Source organism: Adiantum capillus-veneris, chromosome 18 (genome assembly GCF_014529385.1).
Source record: "Adiantum capillus-veneris isolate H3 chromosome 18, ASM1452938v2, whole genome shotgun sequence".
Classification (NCBI taxonomy): domain Eukaryota; kingdom Viridiplantae; phylum Streptophyta; class Polypodiopsida; order Polypodiales; family Pteridaceae; genus Adiantum; species Adiantum capillus-veneris.
Genome location: NC_140948.1, coordinates 15,191,248 through 15,218,032, shown reverse-complemented (window position 1 = coordinate 15,218,032; position 26,785 = coordinate 15,191,248). Strand labels below are relative to the sequence as shown.

Below are 26,785 nucleotides of genomic sequence, written 5' to 3'. Positions count from 1 at the left end.
ATACATAGCCTCTCTCCAGGCTGCCAACTCAGCTTCGTGCACAATAGCATGGCTACCTCCAGTCCTGTCAAAGGGATCCTCGAGCATGTTGAAGTCACCCCCAATGCACCATTGCTCTGCATGCGGCAGAGACTCTACAATGTGAGGCCAAAACTCTGCACGTGCACTTGCCACATTGGACGCATAGATGTTCAGGAAGCCCAAGAGGCAGCCCTGAACCTGCATAGTAATCCATTGAGCCTTGCCAGACACAATAATACCTCTGCCCACAATGGCATGCTGCCAAGAGTCCGCAATAGTCATACATACCCCTCCCTGGATATCCCAGGTCCAAATCCAACTGACCAAAATGTCTCAAACCGCCCACGCAAAAGTTGACCACATCGTCGAATGCGGCTCTCACAAAGATGATGCTCGTGCAACATAGGAAGGTCAATCTCTCTGCTCACAAGGCAGCGATGAAGCTCTTGACGCAATCGACCCCGCTGGCGCTGAAACTGGGCTCCACCTAATGCTTGCACGTTCCATGAGACAATCCTCATGGGGAACGAGAGAGAACTGAAGCTACGGCAGCAGCTAACCACGCTATCTTCGAGGCTGGCTTGGATGGGGAGTTTTTGCATCCGAGTGTCCCCAAGATAGGCGTGACTGTAAGACTGTCTAGCCCAGTCCCAAGAAGAGCGTGCCGTGCGCAAGGCAACTTCCTCTGTCCAAGAGTCCTCATGTATGTATACATAGCATGGTGGGCTCTGTGTGTCAGCAAAGAAGCGTACCACAATGTGCTAGTCTGGAGGTGTCACTGAGAACTTGGCTAGCGGCCACAAAGTTTCTACGAAGTCTATAACCCCGAGGTCTCCCATGTGGTGAGAGAACTCGAGGGCATGTGCCTGCAACACTCCATTACTGAGTCCAAAGTCCACTCAGACTGGTCCCTGCCACATAGAGGAAAAGAGACGCCAACGGCTCAGTCCAGGGCCTCTATCCCTCTAGCTGCAAGGAACTGTCACAAAGTGATGACGTGGCGGACAGCAAAAATCCTAATTCCTGCCAGAAACCCTAAAATTCCTGCAAACCCTAATTTCTGCCAGAAACCCTAAATTCCGGAAATCGCGGAGGCTTTATTATTATTATTATTTTTTTTTTGGAAAAATGATGAGCGACGCAAATTTTGCTTTTTCTCTACAATATGAGAAAGAGAGAGAGAGAATGCTTTTGCTTTCAAGTTTTGACTCTCTGTGAGAGAGAGAGAGCAATTGCTTTTGATTTGAAGCTTTTGGGGCTCTGCTTTTGGGCATCCCTTGTAATCTTTAAATTAGTGGTGAGGGCCTCACTTCTCAGAGCATCTGGACGTAGAGTCTGAGAGTGAAACCCTAACCGCTCTCTTGTACTTTGATGATTGATTAATACAAAAAGAAATACCGAAAGGGACGCTAGTCTTTGGGGCCAATATCTCTAGGCACGGAACTCCGCCGGGCCAGTGCAAATCTATTGTGATCTGTGATTTGTTTTGAAGTGGTTATTTGGTGCTGTCGCGATTGATTTTTGACTTGGAGTATCCAAGTCTGTTACAGTGGTATTAGAGCTTGCCTTCCAAAACAAACTCATAAATCTGGGGTCTCTGTCGGAGACAATCGTCTCAGACGCGCCATGTAATCGGAAAATCATCGTGATCATTCTGTGTTCTTGGGAGATCAAAAATGAAATCCATTGCAATACTTTCCCAGGGGTGGGTGGGTATGGGTAAAGGGTGTAACAATCCCTGTGCCTTATGCTTGTCAAACTTGACCTTCTGGCATACTGCGCACAACTCTTCCACGTCCTTTTTGAGTCACGGCGAAAAGAAGTATCTCTCTACCCCTTTCATGGTGGTAGCAATGCCGCGGTGACCCATAAAAGGTGGACAGTGGCATTCAGTCATAACCTTTTCCCTCAACGGCTGTGTAACGCACAACATAGTCTTTTTCATCAAGTAGCCTTCCTGAAGGGAGTATCCAGCTACTGTCTCCCCATCCCGTATCCGTGTGAAAATATCTGCAAAATCTGTATCTGTGGCATACTGATCGACCATATCCTCGAAGCTCCTATGATGTATCGCGGAAACAGCCAGAACCAACGGTTTTCGAGACAAAGCATCTGCCACCACATTCTTCTGTCCCTGCACACGGACAATCTGGAAGTGGAACTGTGACAAGATGTTCGCCCACCGCATTTGCTTTTCCGAAAGCCGCTTCTGTGACAAGAAGTAGCGCAAACTCTGATGGTCTGTAAAGATAGTAAAATCCGCTCCGAGTAGGTAATGCCGCCACTGAGTAAGAGCATGGATAACCGCCAAAATCTCTTTCTCATAGATCTGTGCTGTCATCTCCGGCCTAGAGAACAAACGGCTCTCGTAAGCTATGACATGGCCTTCTTGCATCAAGACCGCACCCAGACTACGACCACAAGCATGACAATATACTTCAAATGACTTCTGCAAGTCCGGCAAAGTCAAATCTGGTCCTGTAGTCAATTTCTCTTTCAATGTCCGAAAGGCAGTCACCTCTGTGGGTCCCCACGAAAAAGGTACTCCTTTCTGTGTCAAGGTATGCAAAGGGGAAGCAACCTTTGCAAACTTTCGTATGAACCGCCTGTAGTACGAACACAGTCCCAAGAAGCTTCCAACTTCATGGACATTCCTCAAATCGGGCCAATCACGGATAGTCTCTATCTTGGCGGGGTCCATTGCACTCCTGCTGTTGACACAATGTGTCCCAAAAAGTGTGTCTCTAGTAGGAAAAATTCACTTTTCTTTGCATTAATCACTAACGTGTGATCTCGTAATGCCTGAAAGACTTGAAGCAGATGATCTCTGTGTTCTGCCTCATTCTTGGAGAAAACAATGATGTCGTCAAAGAAAGTGCCAACAAATAGCCTGTATTCTCGAAAAATCCTGTCCATCATCCGGTTAAATGTCGCAGGAGCATTGGTTAAGCCAAAAGGCATCACGAAAAACTCAAATAACCCAAAAGTTGTCCGAAAAGCTGTCTTGTAGACATCTCCTGGCGCTATCTTGATCTAGATGATGATATCCACTCTTCAAGTCAATCCTGCTAAAGCACGAGGATCCTTGTAACTTGTCGAGTATATCATCGATCCTAGGAATCGAAAATCTGATCTTGATGGTGATTTCGTTGAGAGTGCTATAATCGATGCACATTCTCCAAGATCCGAATGAATGTTGAATGTCCTGTGATGTCTGGTGATGTCCTGTGATGTCGTGTGATGTGACTGTCGATTTTGTACATGTGCTAGATGTGTGTTCCTAGTACGTAGGTACTAACAGTCAGTGTTTGCTAAGACGGTTTATGGCTTTTGTCGGTTTTGTAGGCGTAATCGTGGTTGATTACAATGCTTTCAAGAGGGGGGTATGTCACAAAGTGATGATGTGGTGGACAGCCGAAACCCTAAAATTCTTGCAAACCCTAATTTCTGCCAGAAACCCTAAATTCCAGAAATCGCGGAAGCTTTATTATTATTATTTTTTTTTGTTTGGAAAAATGATGAGCGACACAAATTTTGCTTTTTCTCTACAATATGAGAAAGAGAGAGAGAATGCTTTTGCTTTCAAGTTTTGACTCTCTGTGAGAGAGAGAGAGAGCAATTGCTTTTGATTTGAAGCTTTTGGGGCTCTGCTTTTGGGCATCCCTTGTAATCTTTAAATTAGTGGTGAGGACCTCACTTCTCAGAGCATCTGGACGCAGAGTCTGAGAGTGAAACCCTAACCGCTCTCTTGTACTTTGATGATTGATTAATACAAAAAGAAATACCGAAAGGGGCGCTAGTCTTTGGGGCCAATATCTCTAGGCACGGAACTCCGCCGGGCCAGTGCAAATCGATTGTGATCTGTGAATTGTTTTGAAGTGGTTATTTGGTGCTGTCGCGATTGATTTTTGACTTGGAGTGTCCAAGTCTGTTACAGGAACAATACATGAACTCTGAAACAAGCTGCCTCAAAGTCTGGTGAAGGGTCGCTGAGAAACCGCGTGAAGTCGTAGGCAAAGAAATCCCACCTGCGAGACGAATGTCGAAACTTGTCAGTCCCCGAGGAACTGTTGCAAAGGGAGAGGTCTGCACCAGAAGGGGGGCACGCAAGAAGAGCTGTCCCTCTCTTGCCAAGCGACTCGTGGCAAAGCGCTGCCAAGAGATCTCCTAGCAGCCGAGGAAGGTCCTATCCCATGGGTCGGTTGTGGGGTAGGAATGGGGGGAATTGTGGAGATGGAGGAGTGGGGGGGCGGGATGCGGCATAAGAAGAGTGGCGAGGCGGGGAGGGGGGATGTCACAAACTGGTGACGTGACAGAGCCTCCCGGACACACACACGACTGACAATACGGACGTCTGGGCTGTGCGCTGACTGCTGATGTGGCAGGACAGTATGGCAGCTGACGTGGCAGGCTGTACAGAAATTCCATCTTTTGGGCTGACATCTGACGTGGCTCTGTATGGAATTCCGCAATCTCTGCTGCTGCTTTTTTCTGGCTGATTTAGCGCTGGCAGCTTTTGGGACAGTTAGCTCTTTATTTTAAAAGCTTTTGGGGCTCTGCTTTTGGCATCCCATGTAACCTTTATAACTGGCCTTAGGGGCGCACTTCTCAGAGAATTTGGACGCAGAGATTGAGAGTGAGCACCCTCGGGCTCTTTGTACTTTGCATACAAATTAATATAAAAATAAATACCGAAAGGGGCGCCAATCTTTGGGGTCAATACCTCTTGGCACGGAACTACGCCGGGACGTGTCGTCTCTTGTGACCTGTTTTGAAGCGAACCTCTGCTGTGTCGTGGCAGAATCTTGACTTGGGGTGTCCAAGTTTGTTACAGGGAAGGAGGCAGGGGCGGAGGAGAACTCGGGGGGAGGAGGGTCTGTCGAAGGTGAGGCTGAGGTGGAGGGTAGAGCTGGAATCTCGTCCTGCTGAGAGGGTCGAAACGGTTCCCTGAGGGACCCCATTGCTGTTGACCTGGACCTGGCGACCACCCGGAGGGCCAAGCTGACGTGGTGGCCCCTGTCGACGTCGACCACGAACATGCTGCCAGCCCTCCTCTGCGTAAGCCCCAGACTTGGAGGGTGACTCTGCCTGAGTACCCTCTGACTCCGTCTGCTGTTGTTGACCAGTCCTAGGAGGCTGGGGCTGAGCCTAAGGTGAAGGTCGAGGCCTCCTCGGTGGACAAGCCTTCGCAAGATGGCCCCTCAGACGACAAATGAAACATTGATACGGGAGGCTCGAATACTCCACGCTCTGGCGGAGCCAATCACCACTCACCCGAGGTAGTAGAATGGTGTCTCTAGAACAGTTCCAGTCTTTGAGCCTATCATGGATAGAAGCGGAAGGTACTCCCTCCTCAGGCCGGGGAAGCAGACTGAGATAGGAAGGTCTGCCTCCTCGACAAGAACGTTGGTAGCTGGGTCGAAACCATGGCGCCACTGTCGAAAATGAGCTCGAACTGCTCGGATGGCTAGGGTGCTCATCGCAATGACCTTGGACGCCATCTCGGGTGTCTCAAACTTTATATGGTAATAGCCATGCCTGAGAAGCTGGACGTTGGGGATCTTGCCCACCTCTGCTAAAAGGCGGGCGTGGAGGAGATCACGCACCTCTCCTCTGCTAGGGCGGGTGCCGATGATCTTGCAGATGACGGAGGTCGCCTGGAGGCGCTCCACCTCTGCTGCGAGGCTTGCTTGCTCTGTCGGCGAAAGAGCAAGTCGGATGGTGGGCTCTGCAGGGTCGGGCAAGGGGGCTTCTTGAGAGTCCCTCTAGGGTGGAGCATGAGCCTCCATCTGTGTCTGCTGTTGTGATGGAAAGGGGCCGAGTGAAGACAACCCTCTGAGAAGCTCCGACGGGTAATGTCAAAGAAACGTCACTGTCGAGGCGAAGCAGAGTGAGGCTTGGTGAGTGTGTCGAGACTGTCACCGATAGGCTGTAAACAGCCCACCACAACGGAGGCGGGGCGGGCGGGCAATGAGGCGAAACGGGGGGCAAGGGGCGGCAGTGAGCAGAGAGCGGGCAGGTTCCGGGTGGGAGAGCAGCGTGCAGGTGCTGGGCGGGGGGCACCACGCTGAGGGCTGGCGGGGGGTTACGCTCAGGGCACAGCACGCTGGGGCGGGCTGAATGGCTGCGCGCAGGAGGTGGGGCTGGAAGAGGCTACACGAGGGCAGCGATGGCGGGGGGGGAGCAGGCAGCAGCAGCGAGTGCGTATGCGACATTAAATGGGGGCGATTATACAAAGCTAGGTGAAAAAGTTGCAGTGCAAAACAGATTCTCATAGTCAGTTATAGTTGTTCATTGTCTTGTGAATTGTAATGCTCAATTGGAGGATAGTTATTGGTCTGATAAAGTTGCAGATTGATAGATGAACTTTATTGTAAACCAGATTGTGCTGAACTGGGGTAGAGGACTTGTGGTGCTGTGTTCAACATGCATTTCCTGCTTTTAATCATGTTTTATTTGGACTTTTTGGACAGTAATATTTTAGGCTTGTAGCTATCCTTATTCTTGTTTTCCTTCATGTCCAGGCAACAGCTAGAAACTGGTTGGAAGCAAGAAGTCTACGATGAGGAAGAGGAGAACTTTATGATAGCAGAAAATTTTCATAGTAAGCTGCTTTGTGGTACTTGTTGTGATGTGTTGTTTGAAGTCGAGCTGACTTTCCACCTTTTGCAGAGATGGAAAATCTCAGACAGGATCTTAGATACAAATTAGACCAAAAGTGTCCCTCTAAAAGCAAACAGATCTCAAGTAGCTCAACAGATTTGGGGAATGATCTGCGTGAGAGAATTTCTGGCCCTCTTCCTCACGTGCAAGGACAGAGAATTGTTGTTCGAAGGCATCCTTCCTTGCCTTCAAAGGCTATGCCTTTCTTAGGGCCTTTGCCAGCTGCAGCGGCCATTGGCTCTCGTGTCAAGGCAGTCCATAAGGTTTCTGTTGCAGTAAGTGTGCATAATCGAAGTCAAATTTATGGCTCCAGAACTTGTTGAAGTGTTGGAGTGAAATGATCAGGAAACTAGTCTTGCGTCATTTTGTTTTGCCAATCTGTATTGTCCAAGTAAAATTTCAAGTAGCTGTTGGTTTTTTTTTTTTTTTTGATCATTGGTTTTGTGTATCTTGATTTTGTGCTTTGTGCAAGTGTTTCCGCCCCTCTTATCCTTTCGTAGTTTCAGAAACTTTCAGGCTTAATAAAAGGGTGTGTGCGTGCGTGCGTATTTATGTGTTTAATTGTAGTGTACAAGTGTCTGAATTTGTACTTGTGTCCTGGAGATGTTTTGGCCAGAAATTGGTTTGTGTGTTTCAAAACATGCACGATAAAAACTTGCTGTGTTTTGGCACTCAACGTTGAACAGTTTGTCAGCAAATATTGTTATATTTTCAATGTTAAGAGTTCTTTATTGTCAGATTGAAGTGAGATTTCCATCATGAATATCAGCTTTGCAATGGCCATCTGCTTGAAAGTTTTTTGTGCTTATTTGTTGCAGGTGCTTCCATCCTTGTTTTTTAGCCCTAATTGCTTATGTACCCCTCTCCCCCCTTTTCCTCTATGTATAATAAAACTTTTCGTACATTTTATAGATAGTTATTTTTGTTCATAATGATCTGCTTACGTGAGCTTGGATTTCAGCCTGCAGTCTATACCTAGAAGGGTTTTGATAGAGACAACCAACAGGCAAAGCAAAGTTTCCAGTAATTTGGTTTCATGGTGTCTGGCATAGTTTTGCACACTCCGTTTCCCCTTTTTTGGCCTTTCTTTTTGTGGGCCTTTAATCTTGTTGTATCAAGCACTTGTACATGCAAGGCAAGTCACATGTATAATGTCAGATAGCGGTTCAATTAACGTGCCCATACATGTACTTCTAGGCGCTTCTTATATAATTGAAACTTGTGCTGTAAGTGAAGGGACGGCGTGAAAGTCTCAGGCGTCTGCCATCTTTTGGTCATTGGTGTCTAGGTTCCACTCTTCCACCCCTTGGTCATCTGGTAATAACCAGTTGGGCGTTCCCCCTCCTTTCCTTCTGGTCAAGGATTCTGTCTCCTCCTCTATTCGTATCCCAGCTACATATTTATTGTAAGGAGTGAGTGAACTGGCTGGGATCTGATCTCCTTCAGCTATCGACTGATCAACGTCTTCAAGTGTGTGCATTTTGATTCTTGAACTCCGTTTCAGCACCATCTGGTCTGGCCATACCTGGTGCTCCGCTGTCTGAAGTTGTGGCACCATCTGAAGTGCCCCTCCCAAAGGTCTAGTTCCTTGCTTCTCCCATCCAGACTTACTGGCCGTTCCTCTTGGTTTAATTCGGTAATTTTGTCAGGGTACTGTTGCTGCTACTCCGTTGAGGTCAATCTCAGCAGTGGGAAATGTATTCATGGAGGCTAGCATTCTTTCAATCTTCTTCGTGCCATACTCCTTCAAGTCGCATTTCTTTCTTCCATGTTCTGGTCTTTTCGTATGGACCTGAATTCTTTTGTTTGTGTAGTTAGTATCAAGCCAGCATAATCATGTACAACCCTTGCTACGGTCTTCCCAACACCTTGCACGTCCATTACGAGGGGGCATCACTGTCTGAACTGTCATAGAAGGTGAAAGAAGGTTTCCTTCTGTGAATTGCTAGATTGCTTTTTTTGCTTTCTAGAATTTTTCTTTGATTTTCTTTTTTTTTTCCCCATCTCTTTTCATCCTTGCTGGAACGACAGGAAGAACTATCGGAACTCTTTGAAGTAGAAGAAGAAGTGGGATCGTCCTTAAAGCTAACATGCTTCTTTGATCCTACGGGCAGACCGAATCAGTGCCTTAGATGTCATGAGATGGGGCATTTGGTGAGGGTTTGTCCTAGAGGGCGATAGCAGAGACAAAGTGGTCGGAGGAGGAGACAACCCTCACAATCACAACAGAGTTCTGTTCGACTGCAGAACCACACACAGAGTCAGCAGCAGCAGAATGCTGAGCAACATCATAATGTAGAACAAACACAGAGACAGAGACAGGCAGGTAGACAGGCTATCCTTGTTTACAGTCAGTGAGACAGAGGTTGGCGGAGGCAGACCAACCCACAGACAGAGCTCCAGAGGAGAGACTACCAGACTAGGATTGAGAGGAGGTTTCTAAGCAGTTGGACAGAGGGATAGAGGAGGATCAACAACTGAGGGCAGTTTTGGAGCAGCCTGAGTTGCCCCAGGAGTCCAGTTGGTTTGGATCTCTTGGAGATGCAGTCACATGTACTTCTCACAATAGGCTTTGTTCAAGGGGAGCAAGAGAGTGAGTCTTGGCAGTTTGTCAAGGACTTTGACTATTCAGCAGGCTTTGCATCTCCAACAGAAGTCCCACTCTCTGAGTTCTTGCCACCTCAGTTCTTTGCGGTTGGTGCATGGAGGTCTCCAGATGTTTCATTGAGGAGCGGACCACTATGTGATGACATTCTTTTCCTTCAGTTTTTTTTTCCCCGAGGAAAAGATCCTTCATTAGTTAACAAACCTGCCCAATGGGCTACAAACTGCCCCTGTAACAGAGGGCTACATCAGCAAATGGGGAGACTCTCCCATAGCGGCCAAGGAACATAGATGAACCCTAACATTGTTCCCATGTTTCAGTCACTTCCATATGACAACTTAACGCCGCTGGAGAAGCCAACTCCGTACAAAGAAGGTGGCAAAGGTGTGACGTTCACCACCTTTACAGGGTTTGATGACAGGAAGAAGGCTCTCTCATTCTCCAACAGTTTGACAAGGCCTATGCAGGAGGAAACTTTACAGAGGCTTCAAAGGTCCGCAAGGCAGCCACCTTCTTGACAGGGAATGCGGGACAATGGTGGACAACTTTATTGCTTCAAGGGCAAGCTCCGTCCACATGGATTTACTTCAAGCAGATTTTTGCATCAGCATGGTTATCTGATGACTTTGACGCAGATGTCATGACAAAATGGTACCAGCTTAATGCTGCTACTTGCAAGAATCTGGATGACTTCAATCGGAAGTTTTGGAAAGCTCTACTTCCAGTAACTTCCTACAGGTTTGTGCCATTGACAGAACAGATTGAAAAATACTGTTGTGGCTTACCCAAAGGATTGAGAAAGTACTGCATGAAGACCAAAGTCACTACTTTGACGCAGCTCATCGAGGTAGCAAACACTGGCAATGGTTTGCTCAAGGGAGAAGATTGTGAATTCAATACTGGCGTCAAGGAAGGATCAGCCAAGAAAAATTCAGCGAAGAAGTACGTTCTCAATGAGGTTCCTAGAGTGACTCAGGAGCCAGCCAAAGCATGGAAAGGCAAAGCCACGACTGAACCAGCAAAGGGACCAGCAAAGAAATGGAAAAGACCTTTTCCTCGCAAGTCGGAAGAGCAAAGGTAGGTCCTGAGGTCAGAGAACAAATGCTTTATCTGTGAGCAGCTTGGCTACATTGCTCAGAATTGTCCTCAAAAGAAAAGGCCAGCTGATTCTGAAGACAAGGGGGACAGGAAAGGAAAAGGTCCATGGCTGGTCTAGTGCCAGATATGGTGGGCGACAAGCCAAATTCAGATGCAAGTGAGCTTTGCAGAGCACGGGGAAAGGTCAGGGATCAAACAATGCTTATCTTCTTTGATCCAAGTGCCAAAGCCAACTTCATTTCCCCAGAATTAGCTTCAAAGTTGGAAATCAGACCTGAAGAGATGGGGTATACAGCAGAGGCAGGTTTGCATGTCCTGGCCATACAAAGGCTGTGACACCCATCATCGGAAAGTTGCGCCTACATATCCAGTCCTATGTAGATGCTGAAGAATTTTACATCATGCCACTGGATGGATGTGATGTGTTGCTAGGCATTCCTTGGTTGTTTCGTGTACAGGGAATCATGGATGCCTACAACAAAAAGATCACTGTACAGAGCAGGGGAAAGACTCACATTCTGGATGTAAAGCTTAAAGGGGAGTCTATTCCCACTACTTCTACTATTACTTCTGTAATGAAAAAGCATCTTTCTGCGTACTTGGTTTTTGCACATGAAGTGTCAGATTGTGATGAATCAAATTTATCTGTGTTAATTAAAGAAAGGTCACTATACAACAGTATAGTGACTGTTTTTCCGATTCATTACCGTCTCAATTACCGCCAAAGAGACCCGAGGACCATGCGATAGATTTGGTGCCAGGCAGTAGCCCACCAAATAGGCCTCCGTACAAGGTTAGTGCGGCTCAGCAGAAAGAGATAATGAGCCAAGTACAGGAGCTGTTAGAAAAGGGGCTGATTCAGCCCAGTTCATCTCCATTCTGTTCTCCAGTGCTGTTGGTTCAGAAAAAGGATGGCTCCTGGCGTATGTGCATCGACTACCGTGCACTGAACAAGAATACCATCAAGAATAGGTTCCCTATACCTAGAATTGATGATATTCTGGACAAATTAGAAGGAGCAGCTATGTTTAGCAGGATAGATCTAAAGAGTGGGTACCATTAGATCCGCATTAGATCAGAGGATGTGCACAAGACTGCTTTTAGAACAACGTTTGGCCTTTACGAATTCTTAGTGATGCCCTTTGGTCTCACAAATGCTCCTGCTACGTTCAATAGGATGATGGACAGAATTTTCCGTCCACACCAGTAGTTTGTTGGTACATTCTTTGACGACATGATAGTCTACTCAAAGAATGAAGAGGAGCATAGGCTTTGGCCATTGTGTTCAAAGAGCTACGCAGCCATAGGTTGCTCATCAATGCAAAGAAAAGTGATTTTTTTCTGGAAGAGATTCACTTTGGGACACATTGTCTCAAAGGATGGTGTCAGAATGGATCCTGCTAAAGTTGAAGCGATCAAGTCATGGCCAGATTTGAAGACGATGCACGATGTCCGAAGCTTCTTGGGACTATGGTCCTATTATAAAAGGTTTATCCGAAATTTCGCTGAGATTGCTTCACCTTTATATGCTCTTCAAAAGAAGGCAGCCACCTTCAGATGGACACAAAAAGAGATTTCAGCTTTTAATCTCTTAAAGGAAAAGATGACTTCAGATCCAGTCATTGTGCTCTCAGATCTTAGGAAGTCATTTGTGGTCCAGTGTAATGCCTACGGTAGTAGCATTGGTGCAGTGCTAATGCAAGATGGCAGGGTAGTAGCCTATGAGAGTAGAATCTTGCAAGGGCCAGAAAAGACTATGCAGGTCTATGAAAAAGAACTGCAGGCCGTGATTCATGCTCTCTTAAGTTGGAAACACTACCTGCTAGGTGCAGATTTCGTTGCTAGGTGCAGATTTCGTTGTCCAAACGGATCATCAGATCTTGCGGTACTTCTTGACACAGGCAAAGTTATCTGAGAAGCACATGCGATGGGCAAATATCTTGTCCATGTTCCATTTTCAGATTGTGCATGTGGAAGGCAAGAAGAATGTTGTGGCTGATGCCTTGTCAAGGAAGCCACAAATTTCAGCTGTTTCAATTCCTTATCATCATGAGCTTGATGATATTAGGGAACAGTATGCAAATGATGAAGATTTTGCAAGGGTCTTCGAGCAGCTAATGGATGGGCAACGTCATGAACACTATCTTCTCAAGGATGGCTTTATGATGATGCATGGCAGATTGTGTGTCACAAAGCCATTGCGACGCAAAGTTATGGAAGAGAGTCATGTCCCACCGTATGCAGGGCATCGTGGTATCGATGCTACAGTTAAAGCGGTTGAGACATTCTACTACTGGCCTACATTGAGAAGAGATGTGGATGCCTTTGTGCGAGAATGCATAATATGCCAGAAGGTCAAGTTTGACAGGCAAAAGGCACCAGGGTTATTGCAACCACTGTCTATTCCAGATAAACCATGGGAAAGTATTGCTATGGATTTTATCTTTGATCTTCCGAGAACGCAGACAGGAAATGATGGTATTTGGACCATCATTTGCAGATTTAGCAAGCAGGCTCATTTTATCCCTGTCAGGAAGAAGATAAAGCCAGATCAAATGGCACGCTTGTTTATGAGCAATATTTTTAAGTATCATGGCATGCCACAGTCGATTGTTATCGACCGTGATCCACGCATGGCAAGTTTGTTCTGGAGAGGCTTGTTTGAGAATATGGGCACAACTCTCAAATTCTCTTCGTCATTTCATCCTCAAACAGATGGGCAGTCAGAAGAGGTAAATTCTACTGTCCTAGATCTGCTGAAGTGCTATGTGTCAGAGCATAAAGGAAAGTGGGAGCAGTATTTGCCATTGGTGGAGTATGCATACAATAATACAGTGCATTCATCAACTGGCAAGGCACCTTTTGAGATAGTTGAAGGTGGCAAGAAAGTTCCTCCCATACTGCATACAAAGGACAAGATATTTGAAGCAGATAAGTATGTTCAGGACATGGATGAAATGTACAAGAAGGTCAAAGTGGCCTTAGAAAAGACTCAGGCAAAGCAAAAGAAAGCAGTTGATCGTCACTGTCGTGAAGTGGTATTTTCACTTGGTGATTGGGTGCTTCTGCGCTTTGAAAAGGCAAGGTTAAAGAAGATGAAGGGCAAGGAAAGACTGTTTCCAAAGCTTAGTGTCACCAGCGTGTGACTACTATCTATCCTTTTTGTTGATTTCTTTCTTATTATCTATTTACTTTCACTTTTTGGAAACACCCCTCGGGAAATCTAACTGCCCTGCATTGCATAGCTGGTGTGGAACTGTCTAGAGGGAGTCCAGGCCTGAGGGCAAGAGAGCACTAAGGTTGGACAAGGACTATGGTTAGCCAAGTGGGGTCATTGACTAGCCAAAGTGGAATCCTTTGCTACAGAGGCTACATTTCAGTTCTGGATGTGGCCACAGTGTACAAAGAGGGTCAGATGACCTAGAAAGATACAATGGCAGCATCTCCTAAAATTTAGGGAACTGCTATTTTGGGACCTGAAAATGTGTTGACGTCATTACCGCCGGAATGACAAGGGGAACATTTTCTTACTGTGCCGTGAAGTCAACTGGGCAACCGGTTGGGATATTTTTAGGCGGCAACCCCGAAACGGGAAAATGCTTGTAAATGTGCCAAGTGGCACATTCTGGTGCACTTGCCTCATGCAACAAGAAGTGGCGCTGAATTTGAAGAGGGGAGAGCCTCATTTTCAGATTTGTCACAGGTTAAGAGCTATGGAGTGCTTGCTTTCCCTCTTATGCACAGTGCGGTGCCAGGAGTGATGCCCTGCACGCTACGCACTGCCCTCTCTCTCCCCTTTGGCAGTATGTTATGCCCCTCTAGTGGGCTCTTCATTTGACCAATGTACAGTTGTGTGGGTTCATGCGCGATTGCCGAGGCAAGAGCCTCTTGCACAGGTACTGGATTAGCTAGCGGCTAATCCCCCCGCAGGTACAGGTGAATACGGAGAGGTTTCACGTCAGAAATCTCGTCCGATTCAAAGGGCAAGTAGCCCTACAGGTGCGGGAGCTCGAGGACTTGCTAGGGATGCGACCGGCACGCGAAACGGAGCCCGAAACAGTGAATTACAGCCTGCTGTGTATTTTTGCAGGTTTAGGGTTTTGGCCCTAAACGGACCCTAATACCCCTAGGAGGTTCGGGGACGCAAGGGGACCGCTGTACAGGTGATCTGGCGCATTTTCAGGGCTGAAAACAGAGAATTCAGCGTGCTGCAGATTCTCGCCAGGTTTTGCAAAGTGCCCGTATGCGTCGGGAAAGTCGGCCACTGCGTGGAAATACTGACTGTGAAGGGTTCTAGTACAGTGATGCTGCCGAAATCGGGCTGGAACAGTGGAAATTCAGCCGAGTTTGTGCGGGGCAGCTTGTAGGAACCAGAGCCGACGTCATGACAGATTGGCACCAACTTACTTCAGCTTCGTGCAAGAGCTTGGTGGAGTACAATAGGAGGTTTTGTAAAGCGTTACTCTCAGTGACCTCCTACAGACTTGTGCCGCTAACAGAGCAGATAAAGAAGTATTGTTGTGGGCTGCCTAAAGGGCTTCGCGATTACTGTACAAAGAACAGAGTGGCTACCCTTACTCAGCTTATGGAAGTTGCGAACACTGGTCTTGCCTTCTTGAAAGGAGAGGACAGTGGATTTCCGAGCAGTGACCAAGGAGGGCAGCAAAAGAAAAAATCAGCGAAGAAGCCCTTTGTGAAAACGGCTCCTGATGCGTCACAGGGGTCAGAAAAGGCCACCAAAGACAAGGATTCAGCTGGGACTTCTGGAGCGCAGGCAAAGAAACAGAAAAGGAAGCCTTTTGTGCGCAAGTCGCTCGAGGAAAAGAAGGTCCTAATGGCTGAGAATAAATGCTTTATATGTGAGCAGCCTGGTCACTTTTCTATCAATTGTCCACAAAGGAAAAGGCCAGATGACTCAGAGGATAAAGAAGACCAGAAAGGCAAGAAGCGAAAACCCACGGCAGGTTTAGTGCCAGACATTGTGGGTGACAGGCCCAACACAGATGCCAGTGAGTTATGTAGACCTCCCTACAGGGTTAGTGCGGTGCAGCAGAAAGAGATTATGGGCCAGGTTGAGGAGTTATTAGAGAAGGGGCTGATTCAGCCTAGTTCTTCACCCTTTTGCTCCCCAGTGCTCCTAGTGCAGAAGAAGGATGGCTCATGGCGCATGTGTATTGATTACCGTGCGTTGAATAAGAATACCATCAAGAATAGGTTCCCTATTCCTAGAATTGATGATATTCTCGATCGTTTAGAGGGTGTTGCAATTTTCAGCAGGATAGACCTTAAGAGTGGGTACCATCAGATTCGTATAAGGCCAGAGGATGTGCACAAGACTGCGTTTAGAACGACATTTGGTCTTTATGAGTTTCTAGTGATGCCGTTTGGGCTAACAAATGCTCCTGCCACGTTCAACAGAATGATGGACCGGATTTTTCGCTGGCATCAACAGTTTGTTGGAACGTTCTTTGATGACATGATAGTGTATTCGAACAATGAAGAGGAGCATAGGCGTCACTTGACCATTGTGTTTGAAGAGCTGCGCAGTCACAGGTTACTTGTCAATCCTAAGAAAAGTGAATTCTTCCTCGAAGAGATCCACTTTCTGGGCCACATAGTCTCAAAGGATGGTGTTAGAATGGATCCCGCAAAGGTCGAAGCTATCAAGACATGGCCAGACTTGAAGACTGTGCACGATGTCAGAAGCTTCTTGGGATTGTGTTCCTACTATAGAAGGTTTATCATAAATTTTGCAGAGATAGCATCGCCTCTTCACGCATTGCAAAAGAAAGAGGTCACTTTCAGATGGACCCAAAAAGAGATTTCAGCTTTTAGTCTCTTAAAGGAAAAGTTGACTTCACATCCAGTTATTGTTTTGCTAGATCTCAGGAAGTCATTTGTGGTCCAGTGTGACGCGTGTGGCAGTAGCATCGGAGCAGTGCTAATGCAAGATGGACGGGTAGTAGCTTATGAAAGCCGAATTTTGCAAGGGCCAGAGAGGACTATGCAAGTCTATGAGAAAGAGCTCTTGGCCGTGATTCATGCGCTTTCTAGCTGGAAGCACTACCTCTTAGGTGCTGATTTTGTTGTCCAAACAGATCATCAGACCTTGCGATACTTCTTGACACACTCAAAGTTGTCCGAAAAGCATATGCGATGGGCAAACATTCTTTCCATGTTCCACTTCCAGATTATGCATGTGGAAGGCAAGAAGAATGTTGTGGCTGATGCATTATCAAGAAAGCCACAAATTTCAGCTGCGTCAATTCCTTATCATCATGAGTTAGATGACATGAAGGAACAATATATTGTTGATGAAGATTTTGCAAGGATCTTTGAACAGTTACAAGAGGGGCAACATCACGAGCACTACCTTCTCAGAGATGGTTTTATGATGATGCATGGCAGACTTTGTGTCACTAGGCCACTGCGACATTAGGTCATAGAAGAGAGTCATGTCCCACCGTATGCAGGGCATCGTGGCATTGATGCAATAGTTAAAGCGGTAGAGACATTCTTCTATTGGCCTACCTTGAGGAGAGATGTGGATGCCTTTGTGCGAGCATGCATAGTTTGCCAAAAGGTCAAGTTTGACAGGCAAAAGGCACCAGGGTTGTTACAACCACTGCCGATTCCGGATAGGCCATGGGAAAGCATTGCTATGGACTTTATCTTTGATCTTCCAAGGACGCCAACAGGGAGTGATGGTATATGGACCATTATCTGCAGGTTCAGCAAGCAGGCCCATTTTATCCCTGTCAGGAAGAAGATAAAATCTGATCAGATGGCACGCTTGTTCATGTACAATGTGTTTAAGTACCATGGTATGCCACAATCGATTATCAGTGATCGTGATCCTCGCATGACCAGTTTGTTCTGGAGAGGATTGTTTGAGAACATGGGCACTACGCTCAAATTCTCGTCTTCGTTTCATCCACAAACTGATGGACAGTCAGAAGAGGCTAATTCTACTGTCTTAGATCTGCTGAAATGCTATGTGTCAGATAATAAGGGCAAGTGGGAACAGTATTTGCCTATGCTTGAGTATGCGTACAATAATACGGTGCATTCGTCTACTGGCAAAGCAGCTTTTGAGATTGTTGAAGGCGGCAAAAAGGTTCCTCCCATTTTGCATACAAAGGACAAGATCTTTGAGGCAGATCGATATGTTGAGAACATGGATGAGATGTATAAGAAGATTAAAGTTGCCTTGGAGAAGACTCAAGTAAAGCAGAAAAAGGCTGCTGATCGTCACCGTCGTGAATTGCTACTATCACCTGGTGATTGGGTTCTGTTAAGGTTCGAAAAGGCAAGGTTAAAGAAGATGAAGGGCAAGGAACGGCTGTTTCCTAAGCTCAGCATGCGTTACTATGGGCCTTTTCAAGTGCTTGACAAGATGAGCGATGTGGTTTACATGCTAAAATTGCTTGATGCATGGAAGATTCATAATGCGTTTCACGTGAGTCTCTAAGACCCTTCGTGGGTGATGTGCCAGAAGATATGCCAGATGAGGATCAGCCAGAAGTTGAGGAACTTGATGAGATCCTTGTACCTGAGCAAGTTTTGGCACATAAGGACAGAAAAGTTGAAGGACAAGTTGCAAGAGGCTATTTGGTGAAGTTCAAGAACTATCCGCCTATGGATGCAAAGTGGATGGAAGAGCATGAACTGGCAGAGTCACCAAATGTATTGCAGCTTTACCTTGAAGCCTTTGGGTTACAGCCTACTTATGCCCCAACCCAACGTGTGCAAAGGAGGGGTAATGATAGAGCTAGTACATCAAATGTACATATGAATTCAGTGTAATAGATGGAAATGACAAAAGTATGAAGGCCTCATTAAGTCATTTGTATCTATATGTTATGACCTTTCTTGCGGATACATGCGATGATAAAAGAGTGTTAATAGCACAAGATCATTGTTGGCGTGTATTTATGGTATGCAATCAAGGACGTTTGCGATTTCAAGAGGGGGGTAATTTCACGGGGACATGCCAACTGTTAACTATGTCACGAGGACGTGGCAACCGCTAACTTTAGTTGTTGGTTTCTTTCCAAGGGGTTTTGTTTTGTTTTTGAGACCCTCTTCTTGAAGTAGCAAACGGTCGGACATTGCATGGCCAATGTGAACGGTAGTTTCACCCCCAGATGGGTAGTGGTCGGCATTGGAATTCGTATGGTAAGAGGATGTCTAGGCTCAGAGCAAGATCATATAGGTTCCCCTGTCGCACTTAGCAAGTTGGTGGATACTAGGAAGTGAACTCAATTAAGGCGTAAAGTCAAGGTGAGACTACCAACAAAAAGTATCCGACAGTTGGGCCACATTGCACTTTTGGATGCAGTCCCAATGAGGATAGATGGTAAGAAGACCAGTGGGAGCGCAACAGAAGCATCTCCTAAAATTTACGGAACTGCTATTTTGGGCCGTGAAATGTGTTCGCGACATTACCTCCGGGGGAACATTCTACAACTCTGCCGCGAAGTCAACTGGGCAACCGGTTAGGATATTTTTAAGCGGCTAACCCGAAACGGGCAAATGCTTGTAAATGCGCCAAGTGTCGATTTTTCATGAACTTTCCCCTTGCAGAAAAATGGGCACTGATTTTTAAGCTGGGAGGCCTCATTTCAGCTTTTGTCACAGGTTAAGAGCTATGGAGTGCTTCCTTTCCCTGTCATGTACAGTGTGGTGCTAGGAGTGATGCCCTGCACACTACACACTGCTCTCTCTCTCCCCTACGTGCAGTTATGTGATGCCCCACAAGAGGGCTCCTCATTTGATTGATGTACAACTGTGTGGGTTCATGCTTTTGTGTTGAGGCAAGAGCCTCCTTGAGCAGGAACAGGGTAGCTAGCTGCTACTTGAAAGCAGGCACTGGTGCGGGTCATAACCTCACCATACAGGTGCAAAATCAGTGCTGTGTATGGGCTGTAATTTTACTGTTTTTCAGCCATACGGACGCCAGAACCTTTGGGAATCGTGCCCCACTGGTAGAGGACAGTTAGGGGACTGTTTGGGGCTGAAAACAGGGCAAAAACCAGTAAATACAGCGTGCTGAATTTTCTGTTTTTGGGTAGGAATCAGAGGGTATACGCCAGTAGAAGCGAGTTCCAGCAGGGGAATTGGTTTCGCGCAAGTTTAGGGGCTGTTATGTTGCCGAAATTTGGCCAAAACAAGCGGTATCTAGTGGGATACAGTCTAAGGATTCCCAGGACTCTTCTTTGTACTTTACCCTCCTAAAGAATAAAGAAATACCGAAAGGGGTGCCAATTTTGGGGCCTACAGGTTGTCGGCGTATGCTCGGAGCATTCTAGCTTCCGAGCCGTGTGTGTGATTAAGTGTTAATTCACGTTACAGGTCTTCTTTTGCAAAGTGCTCTGTGTGTGTGTCTAAAGTAAAGAATTTTGGGTGAAAGCCAACGCCTACCGCACTACGGGCCGGTTTCAGATGCAAACGAGGACGTTTGAGATTTCAAGAGGGGGGTATGTCACCAGCATGTGACTACTATCTATCCTTTTTGTTGATTTCTTTCTTATTATTTATTTATTTTCACTTTTTGGAAACACCCCTCTGGAAATCTAACTGCCCTGCATTGCATAGCTAATGTGGAACTGTTCAGAGGGAGTCCAGGCCTGAGGGCAAGAGAGCACTAAGGTTAGACAAGGACTATGGTTAGCCAAAGTGGGGTCATTGATTAGCCAAAGTGGAATCCTTTGCTACATAGGCTACATTTCAGTTCTTGGTGTGGCTGCATTGTACAAAGAGGGTCAGATGACCTAGAAAGATACAATGGCAGCATCTCCTAAAATTTAGGGAACTGCTATTTTGGACCTGATAATGTGTTCGCATCATTAGCTCGCGTCATTAGCTCTGGAATGACAAGAGGAACATTTTATTGCTTTGCTGCAAAGTCAACTGATGCACCAGTTGAGATATTTTTAGCCGGGAATGCCCAAAGTCGGAAAGTGTGCCATGTGGCACTCTGTGAGCATTCTGCTACTTCTGGCTAGAGAGGGGGCGCCTAAAATGAGAGAAGAGACTCGTTTGCAGCTTTGTTACAGGTTAAGAGCTATGGAGTGCTTGCTTATCCTCTATGTACAGTGAAGTGCAAGAACTGATGCCTTGCACAGCTCGCACTGCTCTCTCTCTCTCCCCTCTTTGCAGTTATGTGATGCCCTCTAGTGGGCTACTCAGTTGACCAATGTATACAGTTGTGGGTTCATGCTTTTGTGCTGAGGCAAGAGCCTCTTGAGCAGGTGGGGACCTCACGTAGTAAGCTGAATCATATGGAAATAAAGCATAAGGGGAATGTAAAGCACATGTGAGATGAGTAAATGCAGATAATTATGAAATGTTACACTTCCATTAAGGTCAAATAAATTACACTTTGTTGAAATTAATCAATCAAGAGTTTTGGGCTTATGGATGAGTCTCTTGATTAGTTAGCTATGTTCTAACCCTTAGCTATGACTAAAGGTTAAAACACTCACTTTAGAACTAGCTAAGCTAGGAAGATTATCTAAATGCAAGATTCTCTAAATTGTATCTTTCAGCTTTGATTGGCTAACTAATTTTCACAACTCCAAACAAAATCTTGAATTTTTCTCTTAAAACTTAATGGAAGTCTTTTTCATGTCATTTTGGTGTAGCTAACTGCTACACCAAAAGCAGGAACCGGTGAGGCTAAATACCTCACAAACAGGTGCAAATTCAGCGCAGCTGGGCTGCTGATTTTTGCTGATTTGGGACTGTTTTGGTGCCCTAAAACTCTCCAGATTCAAGGGGCAGCTACTTCAAGGTGCAGGGGACAGTACAGGGGCTACAGGGAGCTGAAAACAGTGAAAAATCAGAGAAAAACCAGAAATTACAGAGACTGGTTATGCTCTGTTTTGCTCAGTTTATGGTTGATTAGGGACCAGGACAGTGGTCTCCTTAAGATTCCCTACTTGCAGACTGATTTGGGCAGGGTTCTACACCGTTATGCTGCCCAAATTCCCACATACAGGTTAAGAACTGCGGGATACAGGTTAAGTGCTATAAGCACTCTTTGTACTTCCTCTTAACTGTTAAAGAATAAAGAAATACCGAAAGGGGTGCCTATTTAGGGGCCAATCTGGTGTCGGTCTTCTCATACAGGTGCAATCTAGCAACCTGTATCCCTTTCCCCTTTGTTGTGTCTTGAAAGTACAGGTAAAGTGGGCGACAAATTAAATGGGTGAAAGCAAATAAAGTTTAAGTCTATGGTCTACCGCCCTTTTTGGATTAAACAGGCAGGTGTCAGCCGAAGACTGTCCAGTCCCCTCTACAGGTGGGGCGCGTGCTGGGTCAGGAGAAGCGACTGAAGACTTAGTGGAGGGCGCCGGGGGGGGGGGGGGGGGGGGGGGGGGGGGGGGGGGGGGGGGGGGGGGGGGGGGGGCGCTTGTGGGTGAGGGGGCTGGTGGTGACGAGGCTGCAGTGGCGGGAGGCTCCACTATGTCCTCCTGCAGAAGAGGGTTGAAACCCTTCCTTGTCAGAACCCAATGCTGCTGGACTAGCGCAAGGTGGCCACTTAGGGAGGGGGAGGGGGGGGGGCACAGGGGGGCGAGCACCCCCCTGTCGTCGGCGGCCATGGACTTGTTGCCAGCCATCTGCTGCCTGGGCACCTGGTTGTGCAGAAGTGCCAGCCTGAGTGCCCTGTGTACCTGTCTGTTGTGCCTGCTCCGGCCTTGGGGGTTGGGTCTGCGCCATAGGTGGGAGTCTCCGACGAGGACATGCCCTTGCTAGATGGCCCATCTGTCGGTAGATGAAGCACTGATTCGGGAGACCTGAATACTCTACCTGCTGGCGGAACCAGCCACCACTCACCCTCGGAAGGAGGAATACTTTCGGGAGAGCGTGGGTATCCCGAACCAGAACGCGAACTGTGGGAATGCCCGCTGCCTTGGCAGCAACTGAAGCTGTCGTGGGTGGAGTCTCCAAGTCTCTTCCAATCGTGTAACCAATCCTGGTGATCCTCTTGGGTACTAGGGCTACTTGGAAGTTAGAGAAGGTGGTGCAAGTCCTAGCAAGTATAAAGAAAATGAGGTTGAAGATAAGAAGAAAATAAAGCATGAGCAACAATAGAATGCAACAGATTCACCATTGAAAGAAGTGCAACTAAGCGGTTTTGTTCCAGATCTGGCCATCAGCACGAGCATTTTCAGATTTCAGCCATAACCTCGTTGTCCCGTTGCAGATCCAGCCATCCTTACCAGTGTTTTTAGTTTTGAGCCCAAGACAGCAGATCAGTCAACGTTTTCAGATTCAGCCCTCAGATCAGCCAGCATTTTCAGATTTCAGCCCTAGCCTCGTATTCAGGTTGTAGTCCCAAGCGAGATCAACCCGTTTTCAGGTTCAGCCCTTGGCCTCTCAGATCTAAGCATGAGTTGCTAGCAAGATCCCATTAGCATCTCAGCATCTAGGACGATTGTATCAGCATTTGTGCAATCTAAAGCAGATACATGTCTAACGATAGAGAGGGGGGGGGCCCTTGGAGGAGGTTTTTGGGACCCCATCTTGTGTTAGTCTTGAGTTCAACTCTCGTCGGATACCTCTTTGAGGTTTCCTGGGATAGTTTCCTACGACGTTAATATTCTCTTCTTCTTCTTCTTCTTCTTCTCTCTCTCTCTCTCTCTCATTCATAGAACATGCATTGAGCACTCATCCTGAGCACCATCAATCACTTCCGTTGCACATTACATTGGTATCAGAGCTCTTTGGCAGTGTTCGGTGTCACCACTCAAGAAAAGAACCTCTTTTATGATTGATTCATGTTCAAAATGCTAGAGCTAGAGGGAGAAATATTGACGGCTAAGACAACGCTTCAAAACTATACGTTCTTCTTCCCCTTCTGATAGTCCTACACTGTTTTCCCTCTGGCCCCCTTTAAGATGGCATGTTAAAACGTCGTCGATTAGCGACGTCCCCCGTTGCCAACTGATTGTCTCGATACAAAGAAACGTTTAGATCTCCTTCTTCTCATTGTGCGTGGCTCTCATACTGCCCAATAGGCGACAACGTGCCCCTGCTAGAGAGGGATACATCAAAATGTGGGGAGACTTACAATGAAAAGGTAAGATATGTACAATGATGGCTAAATCAGGATATGGAAGGAGGAAACACCAGACTGGTGGACGGTATTGCCATCTAGGCGCGCCATAAACCATGGTAAAGAAGGGCCTTGGTCGCCAAAGTAAGAAGAAGGCCTCGCGGCGCTCCCGCATGCGGTCAGAGCTGCCCTAAATTCTGTGAAACTGGCCCTTGAGTGTATGGACCAGCCCCAGCCAATTGTCATGTATAGTCTTTGTCTGTGGGACGGGAGACTAATGGTATCCTGGCCTCTCTTTTATAGGCACCTGGCCCCAAAAGCCCCAAAGCAACTTAAAATTATTGGTTATTTTTACAAAGTGCTAAAAGCACGTAAATCTACTGGTAATCAATAACCGATGCCCAAAAGCATCCAAAAATTACCATAAAATGGTTGCCAAAAAGCAATTCCAGCGCCGGAAGTGCCACATCATCCCGATCCGTATGCTGCCATGTCAGCATGTTTGTTCAGCTACCGTGTCAGCACTTTCACATCAGCATCCGTACAATCCCGTGATTTGCGGTGCGAAACCTGGCTGCTATGTTGAGATCTGGGCATCTGGGTTCTATTCGTGTCAGCCTCTTCACTGCTCCAGTATTGATAGTCATGACACGTCATCCCTTTTTGACATCTCTTCTGTGTGGGTAACATTGAGAGAGAAAAGAGGGAGAGAAAAGAGGGGGAGCTGGCCTTTTGGGGGAGGGGGAGCACAGGGGGCGGCGGAGGAAGGGAGCTTGGAAAGGTGCTGCTGTATGAGGGTCTTTAAATGCATGTTACTTGAATGCCAGTCCACTTACAAGACATGTTTTTGCAGATTGAGCAGCCAACTGTAGCAACTCTTCTACAGTCCCTTGGTCTTGGCAAATACTCTATAACATTCCAAGCAGAGGAGGTGCAGTTACTTGGTGTAGTTGCTCTCATGTTCAATGTAGGATACTGTTGAATATGTGGGAGTTTGACAGAATATTTGGTAACTGCAGATAGATATGACAGCCCTGAGGAATATGAATGATGACGATCTCAAAGAGTTGGGACTCCCAATGGTAAGTTATTTACTGAATTGAGCTTTTGTTGATGGAGAATGATTTGTGGTGTGCTTGTGTGGTAAACAGCATTAGTGAATTTGAGGTGAGAATGCCCATCTTGTTTTGATCGTGTCATAGCTGGAATAAACGTACCTCATATTCTGTGGTTTGAGCTGTCTCATGATTTTTCAGGGACCCAGGAAGAAGATACTCATAGCTCTGTCTTCGAGAAAGTAATTAAACAACATTCAGGTCTTTGAGCAGGCGTTTTTTTTTTTGGGAGGGGGGGTTGAGCTCTTCAAGGCAAGTGAAGTTTTGGTTGCCGTCCGATTCAAACATTCCAGTGGGCATAGGTAGACAGCAAATTTTACTGGGAGGGCCCCTCTGCCTGCTTTGGCATTTCTTCACTCTGTACATGTAATGATTAAAGTTGTCCAACTCCCCAGCTGGTTAGACACTGGCAATCTATTTCTTTGTATTGGGAGGTAGCTTTGTAAATTTCTCATAGGCATCAAGTCAAATGTCCATTTCATTGCAAGGCCCTGCTAATCTGTGAACGTACACCCAAGCTGTGAGGGTGATGAAAGTGATGTTCCTTGTGGAGCAATGACATGCAAAAAGTCCTTTTCTGCCTTGAACGGCATGCTTTTTTGTTTCTTTGAATTTTTAATCTTTCCTATGTTGCTTGTATACAGATACTCGGCATCTTTACATCTGAAGTGATCAGATTTCACAACAATCCTTACTGCCTTGTGTTTTTGTCACATTCCTGATTCTTCAGTGTTTCTTCAAAGTTTAGTGGTGCATGTGTCGTCTCCAGTACGGCTTTTCTGACTCCCCCCCCCCCCCCCCCCCCCCCCCCCACCCCCACCCCCAATCCAGACAAGATACAGGAATATTTCGGATGAAAGATCCAGAATCACTCAACGGTGACAGGAATGGGTCTTGATTTGTGAGCTTACTTATGTTTGCTGCATCATTGGCTCTTTATTGTGCCTCTTGACCAGGAACTGCCTGTTCTTAGCTCATGGATGTGTACAAGTTTCAAGATCATGTAATGTTGCTTGTACATGCCACCTTTCAAAAGCACATTCTAGAAATTTGTAAGAGCATTTTTAATGTCTTTCCACGTGCATTGGCTGCATCTACGGTTATGGGTAGCAAACCCTCAAATGGGTTCGCAAGTCAAATTGCATTCTCTGAATGTGCAAGGTTTAATTCTATAAAACCAACATGGTGCTCATCAAATCTCAGGACTAATATTAGTTATTATTACAATTTTTTTCTCCTCTAAAGAAGGACTGCAGGATAGAAATGAAGCTGTCATGCATGCTGCTGCTTTTCACTATGTGGGCGACTCATGATGAGCCTTTTGTTCCACTTCCTATTTTTAGTAGAACAAAGTGTTTGATGCTTAAAAAAGAAAAGAATATTGTACAGGAACTTTGAAACACACGTACAAACCCTATGTACAATGGCCTCATAGGTAGGGAGAGGCATCCCATCACACGCACACACCCAATCCCCAATGGTGGAGGCATATGGGAACAGTCCCTAAGGACTCAGAACATGTCTTAAAGGTCGCCAGAGAGGGGGGGGGGGGGGGGGAACCCAAGACCTTAAGGCACACATGCTACGACTTTACCAAGTGAGCTAGCACCCGTTGACATGCTTCTTTCATCTTGTTTTTATCGGATATATGTGAGTCGGAAAGGGAGTTAATATTTGTTATTATAATAAGCTTTCATAATTGTTAAGAGGATGAGATCTAATTCAAATGTATTGCACACATCTCTCCTACAGTGACCTCTTTTTCTTGCATATTTCTCCCTAAATGGGCACAGATTCCGTGTCCATGTACACACTATTTTTAAACAAGGCGTCGTGGTTGATTGCTAATAGGTGGGAGGGAGGCCAGCAGGCGAAGCAAAGCAGAGTAATTTTACGCTGTCTTGATGAAGAAAACACTTTTGAGGCGAATATTTTGTTTTATTGTACAAATATTTTAATTGCCAAGCAGGGAGGAAGGTTCGTCTTGATAATTCAAGTCCAGATTGGGGAGAAAAGTATGGAAACTTTAAGCAAATAAGCTGAATTTGGCAAATTATTGATCAATTTTTTAAACCAAACTCAACCAACGTGGTTTGCAATGATATGGTCTAAGTAGAGATTGCTGATTCTCAAAAGGAAGGAAGAACTTTTCGATTCAATCCATAGTTACTTTTGCTTTTTGTAATTTTGATTTTAAAAAAATTCAGTTCAATTTTTAAA

The 26,785-nt window shown here is 46.2% G+C and overlaps 1 protein-coding gene across 4 annotated transcripts in view; it reads left to right on the top strand.

The window, feature by feature from the left end:
* The window catches only part of LOC147435269 (uncharacterized), a 73,682-nt gene extending 48,429 nt beyond the window's left edge, over positions 1-25,253 (top strand). For all 4 annotated transcript variants that reach the window (XM_086488345.1, XM_086488344.1, XM_086488347.1 and 1 more), the window contains 5 exons: positions 6,546-6,625; positions 6,694-6,959; positions 24,304-24,381; positions 24,470-24,532; positions 24,707-25,253. In XM_086488345.1, the coding sequence (XP_086344471.1) occupies positions 6,546-6,625; positions 6,694-6,959; positions 24,304-24,381; positions 24,470-24,532; positions 24,707-24,751 (532 nt within the window). In that variant the 3' untranslated portion in view covers positions 24,752-25,253. The remainder of the gene's footprint in view (positions 1-6,545; positions 6,626-6,693; positions 6,960-24,303; positions 24,382-24,469; positions 24,533-24,706) is intronic.
* The last annotated feature ends 1,532 nt before the right edge of the window (positions 25,254-26,785 follow it).